The 12,189-nt window shown below is 25.5% G+C and overlaps 1 protein-coding gene across 3 annotated transcripts in view; it reads right to left on the bottom strand.

The window, feature by feature from the left end:
* Positions 1 to 574: 574 nt before the first annotated feature.
* LOC132951855 (phosphatidylcholine:ceramide cholinephosphotransferase 2-like) overlaps positions 575 to 12,189 on the bottom strand; it is a 36,579-nt gene continuing 24,964 nt past the window's right edge. For all 3 annotated transcript variants that reach the window (XM_061023862.1, XM_061023861.1, XM_061023863.1), the window contains 5 exons: positions 6,544 to 6,880; positions 6,266 to 6,476; positions 5,477 to 5,751; positions 5,237 to 5,412; positions 575 to 3,366 (listed from right to left, as the gene is read on the bottom strand). In XM_061023862.1, the coding sequence (XP_060879845.1) occupies positions 3,208 to 3,366; positions 5,237 to 5,412; positions 5,477 to 5,751; positions 6,266 to 6,476; positions 6,544 to 6,880 (1,158 nt within the window). In that variant the 3' untranslated portion in view covers positions 575 to 3,207. The remainder of the gene's footprint in view (positions 3,367 to 5,236; positions 5,413 to 5,476; positions 5,752 to 6,265; positions 6,477 to 6,543; positions 6,881 to 12,189) is intronic.

The raw sequence follows: 12,189 nt of genomic DNA, 5'->3' as shown, positions 1-12,189 counted from the left end.
ATGTTTAGTATATTATTGTGTATTGACTATTGACATTATTTTGTTTTATCTTTTTTATAAATGTCCGTATGCTTCCGATAAAACTGTTTTAATCATTTCACAATTAATATAACAGTTACCTATTTAATAACTTAAACACATTTGATCATGGGCACAAAAAGCGTTTGGATTTTTTTTTTTTTTTTTGGTGGAGGGGGGTAAAGTCCTACTATGATAATAAGCTTAAAACAAAACATAGGAAATGTTTTGGGAGGGCTTGGCCCTCTATATTTGTGCCTATGCATTTGATTAACTCTGATATACTTCTAACACAGAGATGTAATTGTATATCATCTAAACATGGTCATACAAAGGTATATTTAAATGTCATGATATTATCTAATTTAAACTGCAAATACCTATGTTCAAACTAAAAATCCATTTGAATAAAAATAAAAAATAGACGTATTTCATTATAGTAGTATACTTTTTCTATTATAGATATGTTTGTCATGAGGACAGCAGTTTCAAAATTAAGAAAGATTAATTTTGCAAAATGAAAAATATAACGCCAAGGATAAAAATTAACAAATAATAAGCAAAAACACTACAAATTTAATTTTATTAATATTCAAAATACTGATAGAAAATTATAATTGTACATTTCAAAATAGTCCTTTAAAAACAACAATGAAAAATGAACAGAACATTGAAGGGACTAAAATAATTTTCTTAACATTCTAAAACAATATTTGATTATTCCTTCTTTTTTTTTTACAACTATCATTATTGATTTTTTTTTATTAAATCACAGAAATGGACAATTTATTAAATTGTTATAATTATCAAGAAAAAAAACACATTACTTTGAAACAATATATGGACATGTAGAAAAAATAAAAACTCCAGGTAGGTAACAACATTATTTCCTAGCTAGTCAGTGCAACACACAATGACTATCACAGACAATCTAAAGAAGCACGAAAGCTGCTTACATGTAATATAAGCACACCACCATTTTGCACAATTTTTGTACAAAAATGGAGTTAATGACTGGTGTTTATTTAATAAAATTGTATATTCTGAACGGAATGAAAAATATTACTCTTTTGCCTAGTCCAGTCCATTAATAATGTAAAAGACTTCTAGGAATGTATACAACAGTTTTCAACAAAAATTAAATAATAATTATATGGTCATTATTTATTCATTACATTATTAATATTAACCACTGATATCAATACTTTTTGTAAGGACGGACCTCAATTGATAATTCATCGAAAATAAACTGTACTATTTGATTATAAAAACATATAGAATTACAATTTAAATGCAAATGTTTCACCTATTAACTAATATTTTAGGGAATAAATCACTCAACTTTTTAAACATAGATTAAGAAGTCAAGTAAATTTTTAAACAGTAAAAAAATTAACTAAAAACAAAATACTTGATTACATTTATAAAATAATTATACATAGTAAATCAAGTAATATTATATTGCAACATTTCAAGGGCAGATCTGACCAAAATATCTGGTAGATTTACATGGGGAAGAAATAGTCAAGCACACCCCCTTAAACACAAGAGATCTGATCCTGACAAAAAATTGTTTTAGAATTAACAAAGACTAGATAATAATAATTAAATATTAAGTTAACATAAATATTTTTTTTTATAATAATAATAATAATTCATTTTGTTCTATGCTACAACATTATTGTTTTAACAAAGAAAAACAAGAACAAGTAACTATAATAACATAATAAAGTGGCATATTTACAAGAATTGTCCCAGAATATTATAATATTACTTTATCAAAAAAAAAAAAATTAAATTTACATAATTTGAGACCATACAATACTGAATTATAATTTCATATATTCTATTGTTTATATAATATATTGAATTGTATTAATAACAATAATATCAAGAGCTAAAATATTAACAACTCTAATATTAGTCATGGTATAGCTACATATTTTGTAAATGTAATATAATAAAAATAGATTTAAGTTAATTTATGATCCTTTGCAAAAATCTTTGAAAATATGCCACTGATAACATAAATTATTATTAAAATAACCATTTTTGTTCTTTTTTAAACAATTTTGTAAAATAAACCAAAGTAAAAAAAATAACTAAAGTTAAATATTATTAAAAATTAAAACAAAAATAACCACTTTTAAACATTAAAAATTACAAACAAAGAAACCACAATTTGTCAATAAAAAAAAAGGTAGGGTTTTCAATAAATAATTATATTTATATGTAAATATTTATTAGTAAATTCATGAATGCATAGAAGAATGAATACGGATTATCAATTAAAAATACTGACGACAATAGGTATTACATTTAGTTTTAATTGTTTTAATACTGTAAGGAGAAAGATGTAGTAAGAACAATTGGCAAAAAAATATACATATTAATTTTAAAATGTAAATAGAAAGGTCAAAGGAGTAAAATTTACTTTGATTATTATGTATATATAGATAAATATTTTATGTATATGAATGTATCCCACAATATTTTACTTTTAAATGTGAAGAGAAAATGGAAATTCTGCTAACACAAAATAATTTCAAACACTATAAGACACTACATATATTTTATAATATACATACATATTATATATATATACACACATTGTTACACACTAATAAATAATTTATATATTTATATAAAATTAATTTTGTTATCTAAAAATTAATTTAACTATGAATTTTAAAATCTTAGGAAAGTGAATTTAATATTTAAAAACATCAACTATAAAAAGAAATTAACTACTTTAAAATAATAAGACAATTATCACTAAATTCCCAGCATATACTTGTAAAAACTATAAATACCAGTTCAATTGCTAATAAAACTAAACAAACTGTTATTAATAATGTAATTTAGATTAAATGTTTTTTTTTTAAAAATTGTCTTTATTATTTTGAAGAAATTTTTAATAATTTTAAGATAAGTATACATAAATTATGAAGTTGTTTGAGCAAACAGTAGGCATGTAACAATGTAAATATATATATATATATTATGAACATATTAAATTTTAAATAACAAATATATATATATATATATATATATATATATATATGTCAAAGAAGTAGGAATAGTTGTGAGTATGGAAATGTTAATTAGTTTTTGGTGATATTGTTTTAAATTTTATTATTATTATACAGCCAAGGAACATTTTTTTATAGACGAAATTCGCAACCTGGGCTAACTATCTCGATTTGGATATTTGGCGGCTGTGAATCGTCGAGGCCATGGTAAAGGCCAATCATATTGACGAGGTATTGGACCATTGATATTTCCTTCAAAGTATCTGAACATCCAAAACCACCATGACCGTGATAAATAATTATTGGAACTGCTATGCTATAATAAAATAAAAATAACACAGTGTAAAATATTGAATTGTTGGTAATAAAAAACACATACCTATTTAATTTTAAATTGTTTAGTTAAATTTCACAATTTTACATAAATATTAGGTGATACCTATATAGTTTGTAGTATTAACTTTCATTAAAATTGTACAAACACAAATTGATTGTATTATAATTTTTGTTGACACACTCTCAAATTGGATAGTTGTTTTTTTTATAAAAGATTTTTTTAAAATAGACAATGTAAACATATTTCAAATCACAAAGAACAAGTTATTTAATATTTAACTTTACAATACAACACACAGTACATACAGATTGACATTTGACATTATAATTCCATAAATATTTTCTTAACCAAACCTTAACATTTTTTTTTTAATAAGGAAATGTTATCATTATTGAAGTCACATTAACACAATAATACATACTTAATTATTTGTAAATAATATTCACATATAGTTAAGTGCATGTTATGGCTTATTAAATGTTCTCAATGAAATGCCAAAATAATAATATTAAATTATCAAATTTATAATACAACCTGATCTTTGGCTACTAATTTTATATTATATTAAGTAACATCATAATTTAATCGGAAAATACCCTTGTCGTTGAAATCCATAATAATTACTATGTTTAGAGGCACAAATTAATAAATTGATAAAATAAAACATAAGAAAAAACTTTTTTTTACATCCTTGAATATTGAATTAATAAAATCAAAAACATCCAAACACTCTAACACATCAATAAATTATCTTGTATAATATAAATTTCTATAACTGAAGCATTAGCAGTTCCTTTTCGCACAAAATTATTTTACTATATCCTGTTCCAAAAGAGAAGACACCAGATTTACGTAGCAAAACCAGTTTCGACTACGGCCCTGGTGTCTTCTCTTTTATAACAGGGTATATAAAATCCTGTAATTACTCAACAACCAACAATAGTATAGACATGGAATCACTTGTAAGTTCCTTTGAATTAGTATTTAAATATATTTAATGTTTAAAATTGCCTATATCAAACCCTTAAAGCAGATATGTGGGGTGTAACGTGATCTAAAGATTTAAGAAAATAACAAAAAATTAAATTAAAATGTGGAACTCGCCCTGCAACATTATATCATGAAATCTAAGTAGATTTTACCTCATCTTTGTCACTGTAATGGATATGTTAATTTTGAATTCATTAATAAATAATAAATCATTGTATACATTCTATGAAAAAAGATTCTGAGAGGAGTCTGCCAGCCTATATTTCAAAATATATTTTATAATTTATATATTTTTCTTTTAATAATATTTAGTCATTAATATTTTGAAAATATAATTGTGTATGATTAATAATAATATATCTCAACCAAAAGATGATAAGACATTAAAAAAAAAGTCAATGAAACAATACATTCATGATTCATTGCTTCAATCAAAATCTAAGGCAACATTATAAAATTACAACATTTTACATAATGTTGCTAAAATATGAGATGGAAGAAACATTGTAAATATATTTTATTGGCAATTTGCATAAAACTTAATTTTTTTTTAGACAGCCATGATTAAGTAATACGAGAAAAAAATATTATCAATGACTAGTTTAACAGTCTAGTCAGGCCTCCACCAATAAGAGTGTATTGACAAAAAAAACATGCACATTCGTTGCTGCTGAGATTTTATCTAATATAGAACAGAGTATAGTAAAGGTTACATATTTTTAATGAATTTTATAACCATTTAGGGGGTCATTGAAATACTCCTCTTCTCCGAAATGTAAAAAGCCAGGAATACTTAGTAAATTAACTTTTAAAAATTACATACTTTCATAAACTATTAGAAAAATTAAAATTAACATACCTTTAGATAAACATTATTAGCTAATGTATGGTATATCCAAAACAGTCGTGTAGTAACCAAGTATGCTATAATCACATCAATAGTATAGTGACCGTGTGCTAGGAGTACCATTAATACTCCAACAGCTGCCAACAACCATGAAGCCCAATGCAATAAATACCATCGTCTGGGAGAGTCTATACAAAAAGAAAATTATTATTTACTTTTATACCACTTATGAATAGCACATGAAGTATATACATTCAACGGTGATTAAGTAGCTCATGACTAAAATTGTGGTATGTCCACTATATATATAATCGCCACAAAATGTGTGTTTGCCATTGATTGACAAACCAAAACCAGAAAATAACTGGAATACACGTCTAGCAATTAGTACTGGATTTGTTGAGTTGGCTTTGGGCGAACAGTAATAAGTGGTACTAGATGTGGGCAATACAGTTACAAACATAGTGACAGAGCGAAGAAGATATAGAAGAGACAACATGAACATCAGTCTACGTAGTACAATAAACCTAAAAAATATACATAAATTAAAATCAAATGTTATAATTTTATTAATGAAAATAAATGTATTAAGTAGCTATAATTTTAAATTAGTATTAATCACATGGTCATCTAAATATTGTGTAACAAAATTGGTGGAGATTACATAAGATCTTAATATGTTTTCCACCAGATTTCTAAGTTTTGTAACACAACATTTGAATATACCTATAATAATTAGTATTATAAGCTATAAAAATAAAAGAATTTAAATTTTTACCCCAGGGGATCATTAATAAAAATAAAACATAAACCAGAAAAATATTTTTAAATCAGAAAAAAGCAAAAAATATATAATTGTGTTAATTAAACAAATGATTAAAGAAATTTAATATGTAAAAGCTTTGACAAGTTAATTAATACAATTAATGATTATGTTTATGATTGAAATTATGATTATTCTACATAAAAGAAAAAGTAATAAAACTCAATCCATTCATATCTGAAACAATGATTTAACCTACTAAAAAAGTTTGTTATTACCTATACTTATGACTGGCAATAATTAACAATGTTAAATTTGTGCTGACAATGATAAATATTTCTGATACATCTAATGCCCAGTCTCGAGCAGGTACAGCATCTAAAAATGTATCCGGTAATGGTTTGTACAGACTACGATCAGGCACTCTTTCATGGACAACAGCCAAAGATGTAGTGGTGATTAGAAAATTCACAATCAACAATATTAATGCTAAATTAAAAAAATAATAATAAATGCACATTATACATTTAAAATAATATTATATTTCAATATTTACCAACAAAAGTCTTGAATTTCTCTTGTGGGATCCTAATTTTATCATTTGATGGTAACACATTAACATTATTTGGTATATCAATGTGCACAGCTGCTCCATTGGCATTGTTGTTGAGATATTTGTGACTAAAATCATTATCATCTTCAGTAGGTGTTGTCCCACTATCAGGTTGATGTTTGTTATCTGCCAAGGCTTGGTGTATATGACCCATATTAGGCCGTTGATGCTCACAATTGTCCGTATTTGAATCATTTCTTGATTCCCAACCAACACCATTACTAATGGCTGTTGTAACTTGTTTACATAGACCCAATAATGGCTGCCTTTGACGTTCATTCTAAATAACACAATTAGTTAAGAATTAAATTCATATGAAATAAGGAAAATATAAATAATACAAACAACTGAATTAAAAGATAATTGAACATTTTAAAAACATTTAAAATAATTATATTATTTTAAAAAGATTTTTTTTTTAAATAATGAATGAACATTTAACCTTGACCTAGTATAATGTTTACCTTGATGTGGTCATTAATTATTTAGTGGCTTAGTACTGGATGATGGAACATACAAGTACATAGTATTTTTAGTAATAATTACAAAAATAATATTAATAAAAATTAATAGGTACATTATAGAAATATACAATTTAAATGTATTAAGTATTTGTATAATGCAGATTCTATTACACAGTTAATTTTAGTTATTGTTCAAAACTGAAATCGAATAAGACATGCTTAAGTATAATAACATAAGAAAGTCAAACTTTTATAGAAAATAGAATATTGCATATTATAATACACACTAACTTTCTTTAAACACGATTTTCCATTTAACAAAATATTTTTGAGAACCAAACCAAATTAGAACTAAATTTATTCAGTTTTATTTAATAAAATTCTCTATAGTACAAATTGTTTTATGCCCCATGAGACTGTAATATGAAAGTTTCACTGTACTAATTAAATTTCAATAATTATGAGAATTTTTCTGTCATTGGCAGAACAAATAAATATTTTGAATAACAATTAACAATAATAAAACCTGTATATTTAAAATACATAAAAATTGTTATTATATTATACAATAATTAATTTACTGAACAATAAATCATAATTTTACATGAACTAAAAATTGTAATTTGATGATCTATAATGAATATTAATTAAAAATTATACGAAATATGCGTCACAATAATTTACTATACAGATACAATTAGTCTTAGATTTTGAGTGGGGAAGATAAATGTATTGGTTTTACAAGGAAGTGCGGTTTTTTGTTTTGTCCTTTATCATTATTTCAAGGATTAAGAATAGCTAAGTCTTCAACTTTGAGGGTGGATTCTGGTAACAAACTAATTAGTTTTTTTTAATGGCGGTGGGGGTGGTGTGGAAGAGATCTACATATTGGCAGTTTTTATTTTCATTTTATATTTTTTTTATAGGATGTTACCACTGGGTATCTTCCCTAATCTCATGGTCAGGGGCTTAGGTAAGGTGGTGGTGGGGGGGGGGGGGGGTGTCAAATGTAGATACTACAAACAACCACAATTACTTAAACATAAGAAAACAATTAATATATTGCTAAATTATAATCGAGAGCGAAGATCAATATTTTTGTAATACAGTTTTACAAGTACGCGTTTATTACGAAAAATAATGATTATCTAAATAGATATCTAATGTTGTATTCCTATGATATTGATATAAAATTATTCCTTATTATCTGTAGATTATAATGGTACATCGGGTTTTTGTTACACCGTCACTTCTACGTTTTTTTTTAGTTTACTCGCGACACACGTATTTTATACGTTTACCGTTTCAAATAAAAATGTAGTTTAAGTCGAACTCCACTCCCCCCTATTAATAATCTATACCTACGCCCCTGCTCATGGTTCATGTTAACCACTTATATTTCAATATTTGTCACTTATCAAACATATTCATTCTACAAAAAAATGTATAGATTGTACATTTTTTTCAATATAATAAAAAAATAAATAATTAAATATTAATTTTAAGTTCTAATTTTTACAAAATTGGATATGTACCTAAACGAAAAATAAAGATTTTTCCTCTAACAATTTTAGATATTATGTTGAAACTTTAAAATATTTATTTTACGAACTTGAAACTAATCGTTGTTTTCTATAGGTATAGTTAATGACATTTTAAGCTATTCACACCATTCTACGGTTCGCGGTATTGACTTATAATTTAAATGTTAAGAACAATAATATTATATGCGATGTTTTTTCACAAAACGTAGCTCAATATACAGTAGGTACCACTACTAAAAAAATGTCTTACTATATGATAGTAATATAATTAAATTATAAAATATATTTATTCCTTATAAATGAAGCTAATAACACATTGTATCAAGCACGTAGCTAAGAGCGGAAAGCCGAGCGGACTCAGTCTACTTTTTAATATTTTAACTCTACCCTACTTCGAAGAAAAAAATTACTTAATCAACACAAATTTCAAGTGCAATATTATTATGTTTATAACAAAATCAATTAAATATCAAATACGTTTACTAAAATACAACCAGAAAATATTTGCCCACATTTTTCATTGGATTAAAATAATTTAATACATCTATTGTATAGTGTACCTATACTCTGTTTATTATTACAGTAAGTTAGTAAGTATGATTTAGTATTACAGCATCTTTATTAGTATTTATTATTACTCATTTACTCTATTTAATAACATTACATATAGTGCTCTTAGAGCTCTATCATTAGATACTCCTACTTATAACCTACTCAATATATTTAGAGTAACTCGTCTCTCTAAACCTAGTACCTACTGTAAGTAGAGTGACTGGCCCGTTTTATAACGTAGGTTGTAGGTACATAATAAACATTTAAAATTTATGATTGACGTCTGTTACATTTACATTTAAAAGTTGCATTTGATTGTTAGCATAAGCGTTATAAATTATTCATAGAAATTAAAAATGAAGACGTTAAAATATGAGTATATTATTTACGTATAACTGTATAAGGACGTACATGTGAAAAGATTCAATGAAGATCAAATGTCTTTTTTTGCTGTTGATAAGATAATACAGTTGCTAAAGAGACACACTACACCAAAAGGTCAAACAATGTGGGACGAGTGGAAGTCAGACAATACAGAGATGCACTAATTATGCGAGCTTGCAATAATTTTAGAAGAAAATAAATCTAATTGATTTTTATACAATCTAACAAGGTATTATTTGAAAAAGTATACTAATGCCGAATTGCATACAAATGTAATATTTTAATTGTTCATTAACCATTTAAACTTGAACCTTTCACCAACTTGAAAATGGACCAATCATATGTCGCCAAATCATGTTTAAGGAGCCAGGTGTCAATATAATTTAGTCCCCGAAAATACGCTTTACGCGAATAATGATCCTGTTCTGTAGAATCAACCAAATTTGATCATTTTTTTAAACTAATAGAGTGTTATATTCTAGAAACCTCATTGAACTCCATTTATCAATATTTTAATCCCAAGCTTAATAATATGTGACAAGAATATGTAATAATACGACAATTTTAAGGTTTTTTATAAAATTATTAAATACCATTATTTGAAATAAAATAAAAAATCGGAGTTAAAAGCGGCCTGAAGGAAGTCTTCTTGTTTCAGATAAAAAAATAGTTATCAAAATCCGACAATTTTTTCTGTGAAGTCATTTTTTTAGATATAATACACCGCATCAATGCTCCTAAATAAGTACATCGGGCATTAGTGAAAAGTATTATAATTAAGGTGGTAACTATAAAATAAAATGTAATTTTAAAATTTCATAGAATTACGCACAATTTAAAAAACCAGCACCCCCCCCCCCCCCTAAGGTACCATTATCTGACTATGGATTCAATAAAATGTGTTTAGTTACTGTTTATGCAACCGCCAACCCAGTATAATATATTAAAATACTACAACCAACAGGCAACAAATATTAAAAAAAAAAAATTAATTATAATGAGTAGTGCCGCAATTCATGATTTTCTATCTAAGTATATAGATAGAAAAACCCTTGTGTTGAGAATGTAGGTATTCTACGTATTTAAAATAAAAACAGGATAAAATTATAAAATTGTCAACGTTATATAATAACGAACAGATACTAAAAATTAAGAAATAACACTATATATTATATATAAATAAGTGAGTGTTTGAATAATATAGGTAAGGCGCTAAACTAATAGTTATTTAAAATCTGTTTATATCTCAACTCTCAAGCAATGTTGTTTATTATTTTTCAAATCATAGGAAAACAATTATCATTAAATTACTATTTTAATTTAAGACTTTCTTGAAAACTGAAGAGTCGTAATATTATCCGCCTTTTCCTAACAAATATGTAAGTTAACTATTAGTTCTAATATATTTTCAGTGTTCATTTTTGAAACATAAAGATTATATGAACTGTAATATGAAACTTTTCGAACACTTCTAAACAAAAAATGATTATTCCATACATACTTCATAGTTGCGATATGCGTATTATTATAATCAATTATATTTATATAATTATATATAGCATTATTATTAATAATTTACGATTGATAAACTCTTCAGTCCTACTAACTGAATTAGTATGTTAAATAGTAAGTCACCTTGGTGTAATAGTAATTGTACAAGTTACGTTGCATTTATATATATTTTCGGGACCGTCATTAAAATATCATATTAACCGAGTACAAAACACATTAATGCCAGAACAATTTCTATTTCTTACCCACAACGAAATAGTATTGGTAAATTGTTTTCAAAACGCATGTAAGCTGAAGAATTGGACACAACTCTCGTTATAAAAACATTACCATAAAAGAAAAGTAATAAAATATAGGTTAGTATTTTACAATATAAGATTTTACTGCAGTAATAAGTAATAGCACAGATTTGTTAAAATACAGGCACCTACACAAAAAAAAATCGAGGGGGGTGTTGACTCCCCCCCCCAAGCCCTCCTACCCCTACACTGAATATATGGCTGTAATAATATGTCATTATTATAGCTTCAAATTAAAAATAATAAATATCTACCTACATATACATAACATAACATTTGTTATCTATTTATTTTATATTTGTTTATTGTACCAAACAGAGGACAGAAGCAAACAAAGCGAAAATATTTAAACGAAAGCGTAGTTTATTATTCGTCGAATAGGAACCTACGGAGTTTTATTAGTATTAACATTTTATGATATACCTCTTCGAGTGCAATAAGTAAAATAAGTTGACAAGATGGGTTGTGTCTAATATTTAGGTGCCAAGAGCCTTTATTTTTTTTTTAAATAAATAAAAAATTTAATGTAAAATTAAAAAAAAAACTAAATTTGGTGATTGCAATAAGTAGAAACAAAAAAAAACTGGGCGACGAGTGAAGGGAGGGGCTTGCTTTATAGGGCATCTAGCGCAACACTACTTCAAACTGTAATTTTGTTTTAACTTTATTTTTTTATACTGCATGACCATAATACACTCTAATAAGATAAGAGCAGAAATATTATGAATTTATAAAAAACATATTATTGCTGGTATCTAATACGCGTTTAGAAATACACAATAACTATTATCGATACTTTAAGTAAATAAAAATACGTATATATTTTAGTTGTCA

This window comes from Metopolophium dirhodum, chromosome 9, assembly GCF_019925205.1.
Source record: "Metopolophium dirhodum isolate CAU chromosome 9, ASM1992520v1, whole genome shotgun sequence".
Taxonomy (NCBI): domain Eukaryota; kingdom Metazoa; phylum Arthropoda; class Insecta; order Hemiptera; family Aphididae; genus Metopolophium; species Metopolophium dirhodum.
The sequence above is the reverse complement of the archived record's forward strand: the minus strand, read 5'-3'. Positions and strand labels throughout refer to the sequence as shown.